General features: G+C 42.8%; 1 protein-coding gene across 1 annotated transcript in view; it reads right to left on the reverse strand.

Annotated features, from left to right (window-relative positions):
* LOC125460011 (histone-lysine N-methyltransferase Smyd1-like) overlaps window positions 1-24,370 on the reverse strand; it is a 64,911-nt gene that overhangs the window by 14,147 nt on the left and 26,394 nt on the right. Inside the window, exons 3-7 of the mRNA XM_048547037.2 lie at window positions 22,519-22,732; window positions 16,061-16,191; window positions 14,905-14,943; window positions 6,697-6,892; window positions 2,278-2,370 (exon numbers count right to left, since the gene is read on the reverse strand). Of these exons, the coding sequence (XP_048402994.1) occupies window positions 2,278-2,370; window positions 6,697-6,892; window positions 14,905-14,943; window positions 16,061-16,191; window positions 22,519-22,732 (673 nt within the window). The remainder of the gene's footprint in view (window positions 1-2,277; window positions 2,371-6,696; window positions 6,893-14,904; window positions 14,944-16,060; window positions 16,192-22,518; window positions 22,733-24,370) is intronic.

The following is a 24,370-nucleotide window of genomic DNA, read 5'->3' on the forward strand; positions in this document are numbered from 1 at the left end:
TTCTTTATGTTTAAAATTATAGAATATTAGAATAATTAGGGGCAGCACAGTGGCTCATTCTTTAGCGCTGTTGCCTCGTAGCATCAGAGACCAGGATTTTATTCCACTCTCAGGTGGCTGTCTGTATGGAGTTTGCACATTCCCCTGTGTCTGAGTGGGTTTTATCCAGGTGCTCCAGGCTCCTCCCACTGTCCACAGATGCTGCTTACGATTGGCCATGCTACATTGCGCATAGTGCCCAGGGATGTATGGGCTAGATGGATTGGCCATGGGAAATGTAGGGTTACAGGGGTTCAGTTGGTCTGAGTTGGATGTTCGTTGAATGGACTTGATGGCCTGTTTCCACACTACAGGCATTCTGGATTCCAATTACTTTCAAAATGTTGCAGGTTTTTCACAGTATTGATTAATTAAACAAAACTTATAAAATTGTCTTAGTGTTCGCTTTGCTACAAGATATTACTTTCTTATAGAGTCAGTGAGACTCCGTGGAACTGAGACCTTCCTTAGCCAAAACAATTCAAGGATTGTATGAGAAGCTACTACCGTTCTGCATAGGGCAATGGAAGTTTGATCCGATTTGATTTGATTTGATTTATTTATTGTCATGTGTACCTAACTACAGCAAAAAGCTTTGTTTATGAGCAGTACAGGTAGAACATGGTAATCAAGGACATGCAGATAATCGGGTGAAAAACAAACTTAGAAGCTTACATTGCACAGGGTGTGTGCTGGGCAAATTCAACATTAGCAAGATCAAGCGGTAACAAGATGTAGAGCTGGATGAACACAGCAGGCCAAGCAGCATCACAGGAGCAGGGTCAACATTACTTGAAGTTAGAGAGTCCATTCATCAGTCTAATAACAGTCAGGAAGAAGCTTTTCCTGAACCTGTTGGTGTGTGTGGTCAAGCTTCTGTATCTTCTGCCTGACGTAAGAATTTGTAAGGGAGTATTACTGGGCTGCGATTGGTTTTTGATGATGTTGGCAGCCTTTCTCTGGCAATGAGGGGCGAGATGATGGGAGAGATACGGTTGATGGGAGAGATGTACCAGATTATGAATTTTAAACAAGGTAGACAAGGCAAAGCCAGCAGCTGATAGTGTCAGGACTGGAGACATGGTTCAAAGAATTTGGGTGAAAGATTCAGTGGGAAATGAAAGGAACGACCTTTTCTTTCTCCAATCACCCTGTTCACGGATGCTATTGTACACTTCTGAAGCCAAGCCTCCTGGCTTAGAGATAGCGATGCTACCATTTCTCCACACAAGCCCAAAGAACTATATTTCATGCAATGAGTGACAATTACCATCTTGTAGTTAGGCTTAATTTATAGATTTAACTTCGTATGTTAAGTTTAATTAGCAATATAGCAGCTTCATCAAACTTAGGTAGAGATTAGAAAAGACACTAATGACAGAGGGCATGGCTCCTTCTCTGCTGTACAATTATGCAAAGGTTTCTCCATGTGATGATTGACATGTCAACACATTGGCTTCCACTTTCAGACAGTGTTGCTGCACAGACCTTGGAGGTCTGTACACCAGAGAATAAATTAGAGGAAACTTTGATGGAGGGCCCCAAGCAATCCAGAAAATTTTGGAAATTTGCAGTTTACGTGTTACATAAGTATTGTTTTCGTGGCTTCATTTTGTCAGCAAACTCTGGGCCAAAAGTCAGTAGTCAACATTAGGTCCTGCCTCCTGTGTTTAGGAGCAGCAGTAGGACCCTTTGCTCTTTCAATCTTCTCCACCATTCAGTAAGATTATGACTGACCTACACTATTTCACAGTCCCAAATTTATTGAAAATGCACTTGGACAAATACAAACCCTTGATCTAATTGGGGAAAATTTCTCCTCTATATAAGAATCCAAGCACTGTAAGCGAAGTTAGGCTAAAAGGCTGAGTGCTTAAAAGGAAGTAAATGGGGCGCAGCACTGTCATTGACCAGTTCATCTGTTATTCTACTGTCATTCTATCCGTCATTCTACTGTGAGAGGGGTGATAGCCACAATTACCTCAATTGGCTACACCAGTGAATTTGTGGCCAGCACACCACCAACGAAACGGGGTTCAATCCCTACTACAACTCGGGCAAACGTGGGGACAGCCTCCATGCTACGCTCAACAGTAAAGGCATTACGTAAGACATCACTTGTTGGCCCAAAATAATCAAGGGTGCTACCTGGTGAAGAAAAAGGTGAGTCCTATGTATCCAAATAGAACATTTCATTGTTAAATTCAGAGGATTCAGTGAATGTTGGCCAGTACTTACATTACTCCACAGCCCCTCAGATCGTTCTTTATCAATTTTCTCCAAGGTCATCTTTGAAAACTCGATAACTTCCTTCACTGTTTCATCCGAAGGCTAAAATGTGACAAATAGAGCAGTTATTGGTTTAAGGGGCATGGATTTAACAGAATTATAACAGAATTACAGTATTGATGTATTCAGTTGGGTCTGTTTTCACAATTCCTCTCAGCACTTTCACCAAGAAGGATCGGAATTATAATTGGGAAGATCTGACTGGTGCACATTATGAAGCCCGTCCATTTTTAACTCCTAATGATCGCAACTGACCAGATTGCCTTCACAGATTTGGCAATATTGAATGTGTTGGGTTTGGTGACTGCAAAGCGGGTTGACTTTGGGAAGTGCTGAATTAATAAGTTCTCGTAAATGTTAATGAGTCAGATTTGGGGAGGGATGTTGAAGTGTTTTGTTTGGAATTTTGAACGTGCTGGTTACTATTGTATAAGGCAATGGTTCTGAAAAAGTTAATGTTGAAGTCACATTAGCTCCACCCAATTTGATGATGGTGCACAGTGGAGAATCAGGTCATATTGTATAAGATCCCGATGGAGACAGAAGTCTCACCTCAGGCTCCTGATAGTTTTAATGGATGAACTAGTCAATGACAGCACTGTGCCCCATCTATGAGCTGTACAGCAGAAATTGGCCATGGCTCCTTGGACAGCAGTTTCCAAACACACAACCATTTAGAAGATCAGAGATAATGGGAACTGCAGATGCTGGAGAATCCAAGATAATAAAATGTGAGGCTGGATGAACACAGCAGGCCCAGCAGCATCTCAGGAGCACAAAAACTGACGTTTCGGGCCTAGACCCTTCATCAGAGCTTCCGGAGGGAGGAGGGTAACTTCTTCAGGTTAGGTATCCCTGGAAGAGGCTTTGCAGTGAGGTTAAAATTGTATCAGAGATAATAGGAACTGCAGATGCTGGAGAATCCAAGATAATAAAGTGTGGAACTGGATGAACACAGCAGGCCAAGCAGCATCTCAGGAGCACAAAAACTGACATTTTGGGCCTAGATCCTTCATCAGAGCCTCTGATGAAGGGTCTAGGCCCGAAACGTCAGCTTTTGTGTTCTTACCATTTAGAAGGTCAATGGCAGCAGATCTATGTGAACACTTCTATCTGAAAACTCCCCTCCAAGCCACCTGTTATCCTGACATGTTAATACATCACCTGTCCTTCAGTGTCGCTGAGTCAAAGTCACTGAAAAACCTCTAATCTCTCTTAAGAAAAGATCAAGTGGACTGCAATTGTTCAAGAAGGCAGGTCACCACCAGCTTCTCAAAGGCAACCAGGGATGGGGGAATTAATGCCAATCTTGCCAATGGCACACACCTCCCATCAATGAAAAAAAATGCTTTACCTATTTCCTTCATGCTGTATATGATGCTATCATTGCCACAACACTTGTACCCAATGCTGATGATGGCTAAGTGGTATTAGCACTAGATTAATAATCCAGAGACCCAGATAACATTCTGGGAACTTGGGTTTGAATCCTGCTGTGGCAGATAGTGGAACTTGAATTCAAACTTTTAAAAAAATCTGATATTTATGATGGCCATAAAACCATTGTCATTTGCCAGGACAACATCATCTGATTGACCAATGTCCAAATGCTGTCCTTACCTGGTCTGGCCAATGTGTGACTCCAAAGTGGTTCTTAATGCCCTCTGGGCAATTAGAGATGGGCATTAAATGTTGGCTTAGCCAGTGACACCCACATCCCAAGAATGCCTAATACAAAAAAATCTCTTATTATGTAACAGAAGTTAAGGCTGTTGTTGAGGACGAGCAGTGGTCTGTGCTTTGCTGCTAACAATTAAGCAAGACTATATTAGTTTGTTTTGATAAATTTTCCTTCTGTAAGTTTTCATGTTACAGTGCCCCATTAAAGTTTATTATTTTAAGCGTAGAAAAAGGGATTGATGGCTGCACTATGCCTTAATCATCCAGAAACCATTAAAATAGCTATTAAAAAATGTGAACTCCATTATCTATTACTGTGGTCTTGCGATAAAGACATCATTAACAAAATAAGCACTGATTGCCTGCTGTTGATTGTTGTGAGAACATTGTGGTGAGCCATCTTCTTGAACAACTGCAATATCCCCAATCTCAGATATCAATCAATCCTACTACCTCTGAGCTGCTTCAAACAGAATTACATCCTTTATTAAGTAAAGAGACCGATGCTTCTCATAGTATTCCAGATATGGCCTCAATATCTTGTATAAATACAACAAAACGGGAAGGTCTTACGAGGAAAGGCTGAGGGACTTGAGGCTGTTTTCATTAGAGAGAAGAAGGTTGAGAGCTGACTTAATTGAAACATATAAAATAATCAGAGGGTTAGATAGGGTGGATAGGGAGAGCCTTTTTCCTAGGAGGGTGATGGCGAGCACGAGGGGGCACAGCTTTAAATTGAGGGGTGAAAGATATAGGACAGATGTCAGAGGTAGTTTCTTTACTCAGAGAGTAGTAAGGGAATGGAATGCTTTGCCTGCAACGGTTGTAGATTTGCCAATTTTAGGTACATTTAAGTCGTCATTGGACAAGCATATGGACGTACATGGAATAGTGTAGGTTGGATGGGATTGAGATCGGTATGACAGGTCGGCACAACATTGAGGGCCGAAGGGCCTGGACTGTGCTGTAATGTTCTATGTTCTATGTTCTAAAACATCCCGACTTTTATATTCTATACTCCACGCAAAAAGACGACATTCTACTTGCCTCAGAGATAATGGGAACTGCAGGTGCTAGAGAATCCAAGATAACAAAGTGTGGAGCTCGATGAACACAGCAGGCCAAGCAGCATCTCAGGAGCATACCTTGTTGTACGTGCATACTAACGTTCTAAGAAATAGGAGCAGGAATTGGCCACTTGGCCCCTTGATCCTTTTCCATCATTCTGGAGGATCATGGCTGATCTGACTTTCCTCATGTCCGCTTTCCTGCCCTTTCTACATAGTCCTCGGTTCCCATACTGGTCAAGAATCTACCTGTCTCAGCCTTAAATATACACAAGGACTCTCCCCTCACAGCTCACTGTGAGAAGGAGTTACAAAGACTCACAACCAACTGAGAGAGGAAATTCTTACGCATCTCTGTTTCCATTGGCACACCATTATTCTGAGACTATGCCCCACGGTCCAAGAGTGTCCCATGAGGGGACAACATTCTCTCAGCATTTATCCTGCCAAGCTCCTGAAAAATCCTATATGTTTCAGCGAGGTGATCTCTCATTCTTCTAAACTCCAGTGAGTAGAATCCCAACCTGTTTAACCTTTGAGCATAAGGCAATCCCTTTACATCAGGGATCATCCTATTGAGCCTCTTGTGATCCATGTGCCAGGACACACAGATCCCTCTGCACCTCAGAGCTCTAATTGTCTCAGAGGGTTGTAACTCCTCACCACACTGAGCGGTGGGGGGCAGAGTCCTTAGGCATATCGAAGGCTGAGATAGATTCTCGATCACAAATGCATGCTGATTGTATTTTCTTGCATCCGTGATGGCCACCATACCTGTCTCCCCATTATCACTTCCCATGTACCCCATGCTACAATGTGACTTCTGCTATGGGTCATATAAACCATTCCCAGAAGTTATTTATTAATACTAACATTTCTCGGCTCTACCCAAACTGATTCCACATCTTTATCTCTGGAACTAAAATCATAAGACTATCAAAGCATAAGACATAGGAATGGAAGTAAGGCCATTCGGCCCATCAAGGCCACTCCGCCATTTAAATCATGGCTGATGGGCATTTCAACTCCATTTCCCTGCACTCTCCCCGTAGCCCTTGATTCCTTGTGAGATCAAGAATTTGTTGATCTCTGCCTTGAAGGCATCTAACGCCCCGGCCTCCACTGCACTCCGTGGCAATGAATTCCACAAGCCCACCACTCTCTGGCTGAAAAAATGTCGTCTCATTTCAGTTTTAAATTTAATAAGTTTGTCATTGCCTCTCTCTTGTTTTAATGTCATCTTTAATTGACACAGATAACCCTCTATCTCTTCCAAGCTTCCTATCCTTCCTAAATGTTAGATATCCTTTAAAATTCAGGTTTTAGTCAGCATCATCTTGTAACCAGGCCTTTGCAATAGCAATCAGATTATACATGTTTATTTCCATCTGTGCAGTAAAAATGCTTGTTTCGCTATGAATGCCATGTGCATTCAGATACAGAGCCTTCAGTTCTGTCTTTTTTCCTTTTTCTGTAGCCTCTAGCTTTATCTGCTGGGGGTCTGATATGATTATGCATTCTGTTCCTTCCTGTCACACTCTGATATTGTATCCCTTTTTGCTTCCTTGCTCTCACATCTTGTTTTTTCAATTTATCTCACTAATATCCCTGCATTGCTTACCTTTTTGCCGTCTTCCTCTTTCGCAGCCTGCATCAGGTCATCTTTAATTCCCTTTGTGCAGTGTTCACAGGTGCAGTCAAAGTAATAGTGTTTTTTGAGTTGGCTGCGCCTCTCTGCACTTGGTTTCAGGAAATCCACATACGACACCGTCAGTTCCTCTCCTGCCTTGATTTTCTGGATTGCCCGAAGTTCAATTCTGTTTACAAAAACAGACTTTTTTTTGCAAGGCTTAACTGTAGGAGATATTACAGTCGTGGCCCATGGCCAATTGTCCACTTGTTTCTATGTTGCTGGCTGTTAGCACAAGATTAGAATATGGGCACTTGCATTATTTAATTACCATGCTGCACATTCTAACATCCAGTTTATAATGTTGTTACAAGTGCGAGGTTTGTAAAATCACTATGTTTCGGGACTGCATTGTTATATATGAAAAAGTGAAGGAGATTTGTGACCTGTTCTGATGTCTGCCTAACAACAGACCCAGCTAACACAGCAGTGAAAAATTAAAGGAAGACCTTAGTTGCTTTTCCAGAATGGACAATGTTAGCAGCATCTATGTTAACAAGGTGTGGAGCTGGATGGACACAGCAGGCCAAGCAGCATCTCAGGAGCAGGAAACATCAGCTATCCTGCTCCTATGATACTGCTTGGCCTGCTGTGTCCATCCAGCTCCACACCTTGTTATCTCGGATTCCCCAGCATCTGCAGTTCCCATTACCTCTGCAGCAGCATCTATGTTGACCGTGGTTAGACTACCAGCCATGAAGGTGTTGAGAATATCAGGAGGATGCCAATACTCTTCAAAATATCCATTGACTTTCAAGATGGAATAGAGTGAGTGTCTAATTAGCATTTCTACCTGGACACAAGGAATGACTAATGTGACCATCGAGGTGGGTTTCTGGAGGGAAACAGTTTCTAAGATATCTCTGAAGCTCCTCAAATTAGTGGGCCAAGATGCATGAGGGGGAATGAGTAACCAGGGGTTGGACGTCTCCATGGTTCACTGCCAGGAATGATAGTGAGAGCTCATGTCCAGAGTGAAAAGGCTAAATGCATGATGATTTAAAATGATGCCTGAGCTTTTACCTAGCTTACACTGGAGGGATACTCATGTAATAACTGGGAATGACTATTCTGTGGCTATCAAGCAGGGGAAAAGAAGGAATGGAAGCCAATTCTCGGGAGCTACAAATCACTGTGGTTCGGGAAAGTTGATTCATTATTTATAACACAGAGTGAAGTATACTTGTGAAGTGGCTTTTTCCAGTTGTGCTAAAAGTAAAAGAGGAAATTAAGTTATGTTGTTTAATGAATAAGTTGCCTGTGAAACAGCATTTAGGCAATAACATTGTAGTTTGCAGGTTATAGTAAGACTTAAAGTGAAGGGTATGGATAGGTTTAATGGTAATGGTCTTTTCCCAAGGATTCTGGATTTCAAGACCAGGGAGCACATTTTTAAGGTGAGAGGACAGGCATTTAAAAAAGACATGAGGGTCAACTTTTATACACAGAGGGGGGGTTCACGTGTGGAATGAACTTCCCGAGGAGGTGATGGATGTGGGTACAATTATAATGTTTAAAAGACATTTAGATAGGTGCATGAATAAGAAATGCTTGGAGGGATATGGGCCAGGAGCAGTCAGGTGGGACTAGTTTAGTTTGGGATTATGGTCGGCATGGATTGGTTGGGCCGAAGTGTCCTTTTACATGCTCTATATCACTTTTTCAACTATCAAGTGGAAATTCAAATTTCTTTTTAAAAGTTAGTGGTCTCTAGGGAACACATTTGTTTAAACAACAAGCATAACAATTTAAAAGGTAGGGTTAAATTTTCAACACATTCATACAGCAGTTTGTAGGATTTTTGCATTTGGAAAATTTCAAATGACTGACTGCAGGGTTTGTACAGAAGAGTCTTGATCCACACTCAAATTGAAAGTGCAACTGTCATGCAAATACAAATTTTTGCAAAATGGTACTTCTATACTTTTAACTTTGGTTCCTTTTGAGGTGAGGCACAGTCATGCTCTGCACAACAGGAAGGATCATTTTATTGCATTATCATTTGTTGACAAGTTGGTTCACTCAGCGTTCAATCTGATGGGTCACAGGAAACACTAACTCTGATTTTTCTTCACAGATGCTGCCAGTCCTGCTGAGCCTTTCCAGCAATTTCTGTTTTCATTTCAGATTTATAACATCTGCAGTTTTTTCGGTTTTTATTTAATCTGATCTGTTGCTGGAATATGTGCACTCCCCCTGTAATTAAATACAGGCTATCTATGGGTCATAACAATGATGGAAGAGATCAGTGTCGGGCGCTTACATTTATATAGCCACTTTCACAATACGCATTACATCCAGTGAGGTGCCTCTGATGTCTAATCCTTGATGTTATGTAGGAGATGCAGCAACCAATTTACATACAGTAACATGTCATAAACTGCAGCGAAACGATCATGCATTTTCGATGTTTGACGGGTGAGTGTTCGTCAAATTATCAGTCTCTGGAAAATAGTTCCTTGAAATCTTTTCCACCTGACAAAATGCTAGAGTCAACCTGCACTTCCTGTTCCAGTCTGCAGATGGGGTTTCAGCCACAGCGGAGTCTGGTTTGAATCCACAGTAAAGCCCCTGCGGTGTAGAAACAGGCCATTCAAGTCCACACCACCCCTCTAAAGAACATCCCATCCCAACCTATCCTTGCATTTTCTATGGCTATCCTACACATCCCTAAACACTATGGGAAAATTTAACACGACCAATCCACTTACCCTGCACATTTTTGGACTGAGAGGAAACTGGAGCACCTGGAGGAAACCCACGCAAACACAGGGAGAATGTGCAAACTCCACACAGTCACCCAAGGTGTGGGGTTGAACCTGCGTCCCTGGCACTCTGAGGTAGCAGCACTAACCACTGAGCCACCATGCTACCCCATAGTTGCTCCTGGGACTGTGCTGATTGTAAGCATCTCTGTGTGAAATTAGCTGTGTCCATGTGAACCCCGTTTTTACATGCATACATGCTGGGCATAAAACAGACACATAAATCTGCACTAAACAGGGCAAAGCATATTCAGTAAGGCAGGTGTTCAAGGAAATGAATTTGGCCCATTGCTTTTAATCACTTTACTAGTCAAAACGGTGGTGGAAGCAGATTCAACGATAGATTTCAACAGAGATTAAGTATTTGAAAAGAATGGTGGAAATTTCCATTTTAACATTGTTCAACTTTTCCTTTCATTGATGATTTGGAAAATAATAGCTAATTCATTTTCTTTTAAAAAACTGCTCATAGCAAAAGAGCTAGCGAATGTTAAGTTACTTGCACTGAACCTAGAAATTTTTTATAACTAAAGAATCAATTGAAAGGCTCTACATATTACTTCCATGCAGGCACAAGCAGAGGTGAAAACAAATGAGGGCATTCAGAAAGATTCACTCTGGGAGCTACTTTTGGTTGGTTTTGACCTGCATCAGCGGGGACTTTCATTTCTCTGTCTCCCTTGAATAATTCTTCCTGTGAATTGGCTGATCTGGACTGATTTCATGGATCCTTACAGATCCTTCTCAGATTCTGAGGTGGAACCCAACTTCAATCCTTCGTGCAATGATAGCTATCTATCCCAAACAATGATGTCGAAATGTTGGTGATGGACTGGGATGGACAAAGTCAGAAATTACACCACATCCAAACAATGTTTGCACTAGCTCCAAGCAATGGAGAGTCAGCCTTGATTACCTGCACAGTTCCACTTCCATTGCTTTTAACATTAAGAGAACTTGCATTTGTGATGCAACGTTTGTGCACCATGGCTTGTACCAATACATAACTGAAGACATCTGCGTGCTGACACAAACAGGCCCATGACCAACACACATGTGTGGTTCAGCCTGAAGCCCTGTTCACAAGTTGGCCATTTGTTAGTGATGTAAGGTGGGTGAATGGTGAGATATTATGGCTTTATTCGACAACTTGGATGCAACAATTCATTTATTTCTCCACAGACAAATACAAATCACCACGGGCAAGTCAGTTAGCATTTAGAAGAGAAAGATAGGTTCCTTTTAAACAAAAACAGAAATTGCAGGAAATGCTCATCAGGTCTGCATCCTTGAAGAGAAATCAGAGTTAACGTTTTGGGTCGAGTGAACTTTCCTCAGAACGTGGGATGTTTTGAGGAAGGGTCACTTGACCAGAAATGTTAACGCTGATTTTGCTTCACAGATGCGGCCAGCCCTGCTGAACTCTTCCAGCAATTTCTGTTTTCGTTTCTGATTGACAGCAATTTCTGTTTTTCTTTCTGATTCACAGCATCCACAGTTCCTTCAGTTTTTATTCAGGTTAATTTTAACCCATTGGCTTCCTTCACAATGGAGTTCAATCTGACACAGAAATTAAAAATGCAGAAAATATGTAACAGTCAATATCTGAACGAGAAAGACTGGACTGAAAATGTATTTTAATAGCATTGACGTAGCACTTTCTTGCCTGATATTGTGTTATGACAGATATTTACGGCAGGCAGTACAATCAACCCATTGGATTTGTGCTAGGACAAACTGAAATGAATCACACAACAAAGTGTGAAGCTGGATGAACACAGCAGGCCAAGCAGCATCTCAAGAGCACAAAAGCTGACGTTTCAGGCCTAGACTCCTCTGATGAAGGGTCCAGGCCCAAAACAACAGCTTTTGTGCTCCTAAGATGCTGCTTGGCCTGCTGTGTTCATCCAGCTTCACACTTTGTTATCTTGGATTCTCCAGCATCTGCAGTTCCCATTATCTCTGAATCACACAACACCTCCCTGTCCTATGAAGAAAGATTGGTTCATCTGGGCCTATATTTACTACAAGTTAGAAGGATGAGATGGGATCTGATTCAAATGTGTAAAATTCTGACACGGATGGATAGGCTAGATGCAGGAAGAATGCTTTCCCTGGTTGGGGAATCTAGAACCAAGAGACACAATCTCCAGATACAGGGTCAGCCATTTAGGACTAAGTATGAGGAAAAGTGTCTTCATTCAAAGACTAGTGAATCTGGGAAAGTCCCTACCACAGAAGACTGTGGAGGCCAAAGCAGTGAATATATTCAACAATTAGCTGAATTTTTAGATTTTAGAGGCATCAAGGGGTAGGGTGAGAAAGCGGGAATCTGACATTGAAATAGAGCATCAGCCATGAACGTATTGAATGATAAGAGATATTAGGAACTGCAGATGCTAGAGAATCTGAGATAACAAGGTGTGGACCTGAATGAACACAGCAGGCCAAGCAGCATCTTAGGAGCAGGACGGCTGATGTTTCTGGCCTCGACGATTTTTGGTGAAGGGTCTAGACCCAAAACATCAGCTTTCCTGCTCCTAAGGTGCTGCCTGGTCTCCTGTGTTCATCCAGCTCCACACCTTGTTATCTCGTACTGAATGATAAAAGAGGTTCAAAGTGCTGACTAGACAACTCCTTCTCTTAGTTTCTATGTTTCTCCTTCGTAACCGCAATGTCCTCTGTTTGAAATATTTTCTCACCTTCACATACAATCTAACAGTTCCTGCCTCCTTATTCTCTCAAGCAGTTCCAAATGCAAACCAACCAACTCTTCCTATAATCAAGTCACCAGAGGGAATAGACCATACCAATTCACTCAAACAAAATCCTCCATAAATGCTTTCCACCTTTATTAGAGGTCCCCTTAGTCTTCTTTGCTTCCTGTGCCAGGGAGTAATCCATCAAACATTTCATTACTTTTTACTCAGCCCATCGCTATTACCCTTTATACCAAAGGTAATCAGAAATCTATCAATCTCTACCTTAAACATACGCAAAGACTGAGCTGTTGAGGGAATTAAGATTGGCCCAACTTCCACAGCTCTCAATGGGAAACAAACTATTACTTTTTAACTCAGACCTAATTAGCATCCCCCTTGTTTTTAAATTGACCCCTCCCTCCCAGTTTTAGACTGTAAACCAGAGAAAATATCTTACCTGCAGCCAAATTGGGTATCCTTTTGAGTACTTTGGAGGTTTTAGTTAGATCACCTTTCATTCTTCGAAACTCTAAGGAATTCAGGGTCAGTTTTCCTAATCTCTAATCCTTGGACAGTCCCCTCTCATCCAGGGAAGACTGGTTTACCATTGTTACATTCCATCAGTGGCAATAACATCTTTGCTGAGGTAAGAAGATCAAAACTGCACTGAGTACTCAAAGTGTGATCTAATAAAGCTCTGATACAATTGAAGCAAAATGTCATTATTCCTGTACCCAATGTCCACTGGCCACAAAAAGGAGTACTCCACAAGCCTTCCTAATAGCTTACTACAACTACAAGTTAGTCTTCATAGATAGTAGGAACTGCAGATGCTGGAGAATCTGAGAAGACAAGGTGTACAGCTGGATGAACACAGCAGGCCAAGCAGCATCAGAGGGGCAGGAAAGCTGACATTTCGGGCCTAGACCCTTTTTCACCAATCAACTGCTATTCCTACACTCACACCACTACTGATGTACACTACAGGAAGACCTCTCGATTCATATTTTATTTCCTCTCCCATACATCTCTCACTCCGGAGCATTCATTTCTTGCAATAACTATTAATCAAAGCATTTCCCTCTGCACCGAATTCCCAATTTGCTCCAAATTCCCAGTTACTCTGTTTCAGTCTCCCTCTGACAAAGTCTCCTTCACTCGATCCATGAGGCTGACTCTCAGTAAGGAAATAAATGTATTGTGTATCCTTGAAAATGTCTTCCAATCTTCCTATGGCATGATGCAAATCACTCTCTGATTTCTTTTGGAGAGGGCGAATATCTTGTTTAAATGAATAGCATCTTTACAGTTTTGTTTTGCATGATAACAAAGGGCCTATCTTGACTGTAACGCAAACAGGAGCTCTGAGGTAGCTGTGTTGTTCATGGTTTGCAGGGAACGTTGATTGGTGCCCAGAATTGAACACAATAGTCCAGCAGAGCCCTAACCAATATTCTGTAAAGGAAAAGATTTCTTGCTTTTGTACTCTTGCCAATTAAAGTGTCCCATCCCTGAAATCGTCCCTTCGGGTCTGTGCTCAGCGCTCTCTCGAAGCTTAACGCTTTTCGATAATGATTGCACACGCCACCTGCAAGTTCGCCTCAAAACCACTCACCACCCTGACTTGGAAATATGTCACCATTCCTTCAGTAAGCACATTGTGGGTCTACCAACAGAATATGGACTACTGTGGTTCTAGAACAAAGAACAAAGAAACGTACAGCACAGAAACAGGCCCTTCGGCCCTCCAAGCCTGCGCCGATCAAGATCCTCTGTCTAACCTGTCATCTATTTTCTAACGGTCTGTGTCCATTTGCTCCCTGCCCATCCATGTACCTGTCCAAATATATCTTAAAAGACGCTAACGTGTCTGCGTCTACCACCTCCGCTGGCAACGTGTTCCAGGCACTCACCACCCTCTGTGTAAAGAACTTTCCACGCATATCTCCCTTAAACTTTCCTCCTCTCACTTTGAACTCATGGCCCCTAGTAATTGAGTCCCCCACTCTGGGAAAAAGCTTTTTTTCTATCCACCCTGTCTATACCCCTCATGATTTTGTAGACCTCAATCAGGTCCCCCCTCAATCTCCGTCTTTCTAATGAAAATAATCCTAATCTACTCAACCATTCTTCATAGCTAGCGCCCTCCATACCAGGCAACATCCTGGTGAGCCTCCTCTGCGCCCTCTCCAAAGCATCCACATCCTTTTGGTAATGTAACGACGATAGATGACCATCAGCTTCTCAAAGGCAATTGTGGTTGGGTTGCATGCTCAACACGAAGATTTGATGAAGAGTCACCCAGCCTTGAAATGTTAGCTTACTGTCTCTCCAATGATGCTGCCTGAGCTGCTGTGATCTCCAGCCATTTTTGTTACCAACATTGACCTTTTTCTCTACTTGAGATGCTAACTGCCCTGCTGTCCACAGTCACTATTTGTAATTGTCCCATTTTGAATATTGTTGCCATGCCTTTTTCTTTTGGTCTGTACAGATTCATCTTTCTCACATGCTCATACTTTGTTACTTTCTCAGCACAATTTATTGGAAGGGTTAACCTCAGAAGAGGTAGAATCTGTTACATCTCCTAGACAATGAATACTGTGCAGAGTTAATGCCAAACAGGTAAAGGAAAAAAAAACACCGATGTCAATAAAAACACTGAAACCCACCTCATCTGCGTGTGAAACATTGAATTAACTGCAGAGCGACTGGAAAACAAAATAAAAAGCTACATTTCACAACCAAAGCAGAATTAAAGAAGTCACACTCAACAACACTTAATAATCGGCGTTTAACGTACAACCTACTCCAAAACAGGAGGGATTGTAGGACAAAGTTTGACATCCAGCTACATAAAGCAATAGTAGAAGAGGTAACTGTATACATTGTCAAAGAAATAAGAGAGAGAGATGAATGGATTTAGGAAGGGAACTTGAGGTCCCATTGTTATACCAGTAGAATATCTACACATCTGCAGCATTTTATAGAAAGGAAGGAGGCCATGTATATATAAAATATACAGCACCACGATATCCCAAAGTTCATTGAAATAATTTTGACATGTAGTCACTGTTGTAATGTAGGAGAACAACAGATGTTTGTATATAGGAAGCTCCCACAAAGAGTGACCTGCTATTCATTCAGAATGAAGTGCTAGCCAGATGTTTTCTTTTCAGTGATATTGATTGAGGGATAAATGTTAACCACAGTGATAGGAATAATAGCACATGATGTTCTTCTAAATAGTGCATGCATTCTCTTATGTTCAGAGCAGACAGTTAAAACCTTGGTTTAGCATGTCATCTGAATGGAGTAATTCCAGTAGCCTCAAGTGCTCAGCCTGGATTATGTGCTCAACTCTGTCGAGTGGGTCTTGTTCCCCCATTAACCTCACCTCAGAGACAAGAGCGGTACCTGCTGAACTGAGAATCTGGTGGACTCTGAATTTAACAGTTGCTTATAATATATCACACTCTACACCTTTGAAACAGTTGTGTTGAGTAGGGTTATTAAAAGTCATGACAGCAAGCAAGTTAGAGGAAGTTAAGCTATTGATCAGCCATGATTTAACTGAATGTCAGAGATGGCTCAAGGGCAAATCTATGGCCAAGTAGTTGTCCTGTATTGTTTAAAATTCATTAACTGCAAATGTGATAAGGCCACATTAAACTATAATACAGTAACAGCACATATATATCAGTATAATTCACATTACATTTAACTCACCATTACGTTTTCAGATAAATATCATCTTCCCTAAAAATAACAATGATCGTGCAACTATGTTTAACATTTTATTCTAATTATCATTTCTTTTGTACTCACTTGCCATTGTTCAGTATAACTGTGCTGTTTGGCCAGCAATCATGATTTACAAGACAGAGGTTTGGAAATAATCCAACTCCCACCGCTTGCAATCCACGTTGGTCACTGATGGTAAAGCCATTGCAGTTTATCTGGCAAATTAAAAACATAATTTGTTTTCATTGTTAAATCCTGTATATAAAAATGGCATTAAATTCTCTTTCTAAGTTATTGATCACATTTCTTCCTCCTAAGAAGAAATACTTGCATTTATGTAGCATCTGCGTGGGTTTCCTCCGGGTGCTCCAGTTCCCTCTCACAGTTCAAAAATGTGCAGGTTTGGTGAATTGTCCATGCTACATTGTCCATAGTGTTCGGGGATGTAGATTAGATGGGTTATGGGGGATAGATCTGGGTGGGATGCTGTGAGGGTCGATGTGGACTTGTTGGGCCAAAGGGCCCATTTCAGTGCTGTAGGGATTCTGTGATCTGTGATCTATGATCTTTTCATTACCTCAGGGTGTTCCCAAAGTACGTTGCAACCCATTAAGTAGTTTTATAGCACAACTACGATGGAGAAAGAGACAACTAATTTGTGGAAAGCAAGTTCCCATATTGTGTAGAACCATCTTATGTGATTACCATTTTGTGTGATTAGGATATTTATTTTGGCCAAATGCTTATTACAAACTTAATGCAAACATGGAAAATGCTGGAGGAGCTCAGCAGATCTGACAGCGTCTGTAGAGACAGAAACAGAGTTAATGCGTTTGTGTCTGATATGACTCTTCATACCAGGGTCGGAGAAGAATGTAAGTGAAGAACTGCTGGTCAAACTCTAAAACTATAAATTCATTATTGAGTCCTGAGACTGTAATGTGACCAAGTGGAAAATTTGGTGCTGCTCCAAAATGCATTTATTGTAACACCCTAGGGGACCTGAGAAATATTAACATGAGATCAAAGGTGGTTTATTGAAATGGTAAACAACTGGTAGGTTGGGATCATTCCTACAAACAGAGTGGAAGGGTTCTGCAAAATAGTCATCCAGTCTTCATTTGGTCTCATCAATAGAAAGGACACTGTAACGTGAGCAGCAAATACAGGAGACTACATTGAAAGAAGTACAAGTATATTGCTGCTTTGCCAGGCAGCTGTGTTTGTGCGTTTGGACAGTGAGGATGGAGAAGGTAAATGGGCAAGTTTACACCTTATAATTACATGGGAAGGTGCCATGGGGGAGCAAGGACATGTTGGGAGGGTCTTGAAATTGCCCAACCCAGGGTAGGTTTCTCATCTCTGTCACCCTTAGGCTTCCTCCAAGTATTATTGAATATAGAGGAGCACAGAGTCATCAGTCAATGGAGGGACGATATGTGGTAATCAGCAGGAGAGTAAACCGGTTGATGTGGTGTATATGGATTTCAGCAAGGCGTTTGATAAGGTTCCCCACAATAGGCTATTGTACAGAATGCGGAGGAATGGAATTGTGGGAGATATAGCAGTTTGGATCGGAAATTGGCTTGCTGAAAGAAGACAGAAGGTGGTAGTTGATGGGAAATGTTCATCCTGGAGACCAGTTACTAGTGGTGTTGGGTCCACTGCTGTTTGTCATTTTTATAAACGACCTCGATGAGGGCGTAGAAGGATAGGTTAGTAAATTTACAGACGACACTAAGGTCGGTGGAGTTGTGGATAGTGATGAAGGATGCTATAGGTTGCAGAGAGACATAGATAAGCTGCAGAGCTGGGCTGAGAGGTGGCAAATGGAGTTTAATGCAGACAAGTGTGAGGTGATGCACTTTGGTAGGAGTAACCAGAAGGCAAAGTACAAGGCTAATGGTAAGATTCTTAGTAGCATACATGAGCAGAGAGATCTCGGTGTCCATGTACACAGATCCTTCAAAGTTGCCACCCAGGTTGGCAGGGCTGTTAAGAAGGCATGCAGTGTTTCAGCTTTTATTAATAGAGGGATCGAGTTCCGGAACCAAGAGGTTATGGTGAAGCTGTACAAAACTCTGGTGCGGCCGCACTTGGAGCTTTGCGTACAGTTCTGGTCACACCGCATTATAAGAAGGATGTGGAAGCTTTGGAAAGGGTGCAGAGGAGATTTACTAGGATGTTCCCTGGTATGGAGGGAAGGTCTTATGAGGAAAGGCTGAGGGACTTGAGTCTGTTTTCATTAGAGAGAAGAAGGTTGAGAGGTGACTTAATTGAAACACATAAAATAATCAGAGGGTTAGATAGGGTGGATAGGGAGAGCCTTTTTCCTAGGATAGTGACGGCGAGCACGAGGGGGCATAGCTTTAAATTGAGGGGTGAAAGATATAGGACAGATGTCAGAGGTAGTTTCTTTACTCAGAGAGTAGTAAGGGAATGGAACGCTTTGCCTGCAACGGTTGTAGATTTGCCAACTTTAGGTACATTTAAGTCGGCATTGGGCAAGCATATGGACGTACATGGAATAGTGTAGGTTAGATGGGCTTCAGATCGGTATGACAGGTCGGCACAACATCGAGGGCCGAAGGGCCTGTACTGTGCTGTAATGTTCTATGTTCTATGTACTTGCATGGCTTGTTCGGTCATTTCAGGGGACGAGTGAAAGTCAATCACATTGCTGTAGGTCTGGAGTCACAAGTAACCCAGACAAAATAAAGATGTTAGATTACCCTCCCTCAATGATGTTAATGAACCAGATGTGTTTTTACAACGATTTTCTCATGGTCATCATTTCCTTTTGCCCTGATAGGATTCATTTTGATCTCGCACAGTGTGTTTTGTAGTGGAAGCTCCAGGGCTGAGAACAAACTGATTTGTTACAGATCCCTACTGTTGTCAGAGGCTGGTAGAGCCATACAATGAGCACAGAATTTATTTAGCGTCTAAACAAAAACTTCGATTGTCATTGGAAGTGGAGTATCCTGCAGCGGTATGGAGCAGGAGCTGCGAAGTCAGTAACAGGTATGATTTTCTGAAGGGCAGCCCAAATGTAAGGGCAAGTATTTTCAGTGGCAGATCCTGGGCCGTAAAGATCGTCGGGTGAGGCTTTGTCATCAGGGAACGCAATGGCAAGAGTGTAAATCTTTCTGTTTCAGTTCTGGTGGGGTGGTGATCACCAGGGGTGGGGCTCCAGGAGTCACAGGCAAGGAAAGGGGTTGGGGTTGACTTTCGGGAGCTAAACTCTTGCAGTAATTGTGCCAGATTGGGACAAACAGAGATCCCTCAGGAACCATCCCAGCTGGACCTTGTTTCCCCGACCAGCCACTTATTAGGCACTGCAAGAAATTGTGTTGATTGTGACTTGAAGCCCTTAAGTGGCCATTAATTCATCTCTTAAGGCCACCCCCTCCATTACTGACAGGCCAGGAATGTTTCCAAAAGAGCTTCTCACCCAGATCTTTACTGGTGTAGTGGCCAAAATAAGTATCTTTCCAAGATAACCCACTCAATTATTTATCCTTGTTGCACCTCCAGGAAGGGGAAACTCAACGAAATGAGCCAAATACTTTCCCTCTGTGCCATAAATTGTCAATGTTTCTAAAGTACTTGAAGCAATATCTACACACAATGACAAAGTAGTTCACAAAATATCAAGAAACTTTTGCATTATTTCAAACTCATGAATTACATTCCATTTATCTTTCATATCTGAGTAATCGGGGTTTGTAAAATATCATTACTCCATAAAATTGGCATTGCAAACGGTTTGGTTATGACCTCAAGTGTGTAGTAGTTGAAGCTGGAATAATCAACTTTTTTAGATTAGATTCCCTACAGTGTGGATACAGGCCCTTTGGCCCAACAAGTCCGCACTGCCCCTTGGGGCTCCCACCCAGACCTACCCCCCTATAATCCACACACCCCTGAACACTATGGCCAATTTAGCATGGCCAATCTACCTAACCTGCACATCTTTGTACTGTGGGAGGAAACCGGAGCACCCAGAGGAAATCCACGCAGACATGGGGAGGATGTGCAAACTCCACACTGACAGTCGCCCAAGGCTGGAATCGAACCAGGGTCCCTGGCGCTGTGAGGCTGCAGTGCTAACCACAAAGCCACCATGCCGCCTCCAAACTTTGTATGAGGGAATTGGTGAAAGCTTTAAAGGCTGAGGTAGATTGATGCTTGATTGACAAGAGAGTCAAAGGGGAAAGGAGGCAGACAAGGAGATGGAGTTAATGCCTCAATTAGATCAGCCCTTGTCAAATGGCAGAGCAGGCTCATGGTTGTGAATGGTGTAGTCGTGCTCCTGTATATTGGTGTGTGAAGTGGTCTAAAATGCCACCAAAGTTATCGCATACTGTATTTATGTCACATACTCCAGGAAACTGAAGCTGCAGGCCTGTGTAAAATGCACTGAAGCAGAACTGGGATTAGTACCTAAGAAGGGATTCTAACTCAAATTCTTGACAGCCCGTCTCACGTTGGATTTCCATTTCAATCTCCCAAAACAGACACAGTGGTCTCTCTATGTAAGATTTCCTCTTGTTAAATCTGTGCTGTGGGGTAGTCTCACGAGAACCACGTCTCAGTATATTTTCCCAGACCATGAATAGTTCCATCATCACCATTGGGTGGCGCTGAGAGCACATTTGTCCGAAAAAGTGAACAAAGTCATTCAGAAGTGTTCGAATGCAACAGCTGATTCAAAGACAGTGAATTCCATTCAGCTCCTCCTTTATATTAAAAGGTTATTGGTCCAGTACATTATTCCCAATTTCTTTGATAAATTCCTCTTTATGCCTGAAAGCAATTGCTCTGCCTTTGCCTATGTCCCATATCGATTACCCCAGTATATCCTGATCAGAGATAATGGGAACTGCAGATGCTGGAGAATCCAAGATAACAAAGTGTGAAGCTGGATGAACACAGCAGGCCAAGCAGCATCTCAGGAGCACAAAAGCTGACGTTTCGGGCCTAGACCCTTCATCAGAGATGGGGATGGGGAGAGGGTTCTGAAATAAATAGGGATAGAGGGGGAGGCGGACCGAAGATGGATAGAGGAGAAGATAGGTGCAGAGGAGAGTGTGGGTGGGGAAGTAGGGAGGGGATAGGTCAGTCCAGGGAGGACGGACAGGTCAAGGGGGCGGGATGAGGTTGGTAGGTGGGAAATGGAGGTGTGGCTTGAGGTGGGAGGAAGGGATAGGTGAAAGGAAGAACAGGTTAGGGAGGCAGGAAGCGCTGGGCTGGTTTTGGGATGCAGTGGGGGAGGGGGATTTTAGCTACTCATATTCCGCTTTGGAACCCTGCAGCCCAATGGTATCAATGTGGACTTCACAAGCTTCAAAATCTCCCTCTCCCCCACTGCATCCCAAAGCCAGCCCAGCTCGTCCTCTCCCCTCACTGCATCCCAAAACCAGCCCAGCTCCCCCCTCCCCCCAATGCATCACAAAACCAGCCCAGCTCGTCCCTGCCTGCCTAACCTGTCCTTCCTCTCACCTATCCCCTCCTCCCACCTCAAGCCGCACCTCCATTTCCCACCTACTAACCTCATCCCGCCTCCTTGACCTGTCTGTCCTCCCCGGACTGACCTATCCCCTCCCTACCTCCCACCTATACTCTCCTCTCCACCTATCTTCTTTTCTCTCCATCTTCAGTCCCCCTCCCCCTCTCTCCCTATTTATTTCAGAACCCTCACCCCATCCCCCTCTCTGATGAAGAGTCTAGGCCCGAAACGTCAGCTTTTGTGCTCCTGAGATGCTGCTGGGCCTGCTGTGTTCATCCAGCTCCACACTTTGTTACCCTGGTATATCCTGTCTGTTTTATGAGTACCAAGGGCACTTGCAGAGCATCCTAATACTCAGCCTCAGTAAGTCCTAGAAATTACACACCCCCACACCACCACCCTGGATATTCCTATAACCATTCCAACACAAAACAAAGACTGAGCTGTCTGACTGTCAAGCTTTATGATTATTTACTCCAAACATTTTTTGTTCAAAGTAGTGTCTCAATTTAGTCTACTGCATTCGCTGTTCACAATGTGGTCTCCTCTACATTGGGGAAACAAAGTGTAGACCCCTTTGATCCACTCCCTTATCCCTAGGAACTATATCTAACTCCTTGAAATCATTCAATATTTTAGCCTCCGTATTTTGGATTCTGCAGCAGAGATTTCCACAGGCTTACCATTCTCTGGGTGACGTCGTGTTTCCTCATCTTAGTTCTTAGTCCGTAATCTCTGGCTCTGAACTCCCCAGTCATTGGGAACATCCTTCCTACATTTACACTGTCAAGCCATATTAGAATTTTATAGGGTCCTATGAGATCTCCCCAACTCTCTTTAAACTCCAGTGAATACAGTGTCAACTGCTCCAGTCTCTGTTCCTACACCTGTCCTGCCATCTCAGGAATCAGTCACATTAACTTTACCAACTTCTCACAGCTTTATACTCACATGACACTTAGCCCTGAAAGTCACTTTTAGCAGCATCTTAGCTTAGCAGGCTGAGGTCACTGTTTCAACAATAACTTACCACTCCAAATATATGGGCTATGGATTGACTGTCAAAGTGCTGATTGTTTGAGTGCCAATACTTGTGCAAAACTTCAACGTCTGACATGAGCTGTCTCTTCTCTTCCTCACTCAGGTCATCCACATGGTCCTGGAGATCCGCAAGCGATGAGAGGCGGTCCTCAGAAACATTGTCTCCCTCTCTTACCATTCGCCACAAAATACGGGAAGCCAGTCTGAAAGCAACGCCAAAGTATCAAGTTACTTCTAGAGCACAGAGTGCTGAGGGGGGAACTGATTGTGATGGACCCAAGTTCTGAGGGCCGTAAACCAGGTATAGAGAATGGGACTTGCCATCTTCATAGGGCGCACCATTTTGAGTTAAGGGGTTGGAGGTTTAGAGGGGCTTTGAAGAAAGATTTCTACAGCCAGAGGGTTGTGGGTATATGGAACTCATTGCCTGAGAGACCGAACCCTCAAGGCACCTAAGAGCTATTTAGATGAACATTTGAAACACCATTGGATATAAGGCTATGGACCAAGTTTTGGAAAATGTAACTAGAATATTTGGACGTTTGTTTGCCAAAGGGATGAAAGATTATTGGGAATATGAAGGAAAGCAGAGCTGAGGTCAAAATTAAATCAACCATTATCTTATTGAATACTGGAGTAGTCTTGAAGGGCTGAATGGCCCACTCTTGTTCTTTGTTCATATAACGATATGAAGGAGCAGGAGCAAAATGAGCCAAAGGTCCTTTTTCCAGGCTGTCAAAAGCTCTATGACTCCATCGAATGGCGTAGCACAGCAAGTCCACTGAGATCGTGGCAGTGTTTAGAAAGTGGTATTCAAATGTTGCTAGCCTTCTTTCCCTGGCAATGTAGCCCCCAAAACCTTGAAGTATGTGTAACCCGGTGGCTTCAGAGAGTTACTGTTGGATTTGCTTCTACACTGCTTTCAGGCATGGTAATACACATCATTGCAATTTCTTCAACCGCACTTTCCAAATCCAAGATCACTACCACCTAAAAGGGAAAGATAGTAAATACAGGGGAGCATCACTAGCTGTCAGTTCCCCCTGCATGCAATAACCTTAAATTTGTTGGGTTAGACAAAATGAGAGAAAAAAACACCACATTCGAAAAAGTCAATAGGTCAGAAGATGAACTAGCCATTGGATGGTACAAAAACAAAGTTGTTGGAAAAGCTCAGCAGGTCTGTTAGCACTTGTGAAGGAAATATACAGAGCTAACGTTTCGGGTCTGGTGACCCAGAGGAACCAGTTCTGAGGAAGGGTCACCAGACCCAAAACGTTAACTCTGTTTTCTCCTACACAGATGTTGCCAGACCTGCTGAGCTTTTCTAGCAACTTTGTTTTTGTTCCTGATTCACAACATCTGCAGTTCTTTCGGTTTTTAAATAGCAATTGGATGATTCCTGGGATGTCTTAAGAGCTTTCTGCGTTTTCTGAAAGGATATGCGTGTTTACAACTCAGTCAGTGATGGATTAAACTGGTGACACAGAATGTCTGGCTAAAGCTCTGTTTGCAGCAAACATATGGCACTCGCTGTGAACCTGCTGATCAGCTGCTATTGTAACAAAGTGCTGTCGATCACATTCTTCTGCAGAAGTATCATTATGGTTGATTGATTGACTGAAAAACTACAAGGGATTACGAGCAACCTGAACAGGCTGGCCTGAGGTCAAGGTCTATTAAAATCTAGAGATTAGCCTCTTTCAATGAGGAACGAGAAATTGTCAAAACAAGCTGAAGATTGACGAGGCCGTGGAAGGAATCACACTCCTAGGATGTTTGCCAGTGGTAAAACTATACAATTTCTGAAGACTGGACAGGCGACTTTCATTGAAAAGTAG

The sequence above is a fragment of the Stegostoma tigrinum genome, chromosome 1, assembly GCF_030684315.1.
Source record: "Stegostoma tigrinum isolate sSteTig4 chromosome 1, sSteTig4.hap1, whole genome shotgun sequence".
In the NCBI taxonomy this organism is placed as follows: Eukaryota; Metazoa; Chordata; class Chondrichthyes; order Orectolobiformes; family Stegostomatidae; genus Stegostoma; species Stegostoma tigrinum.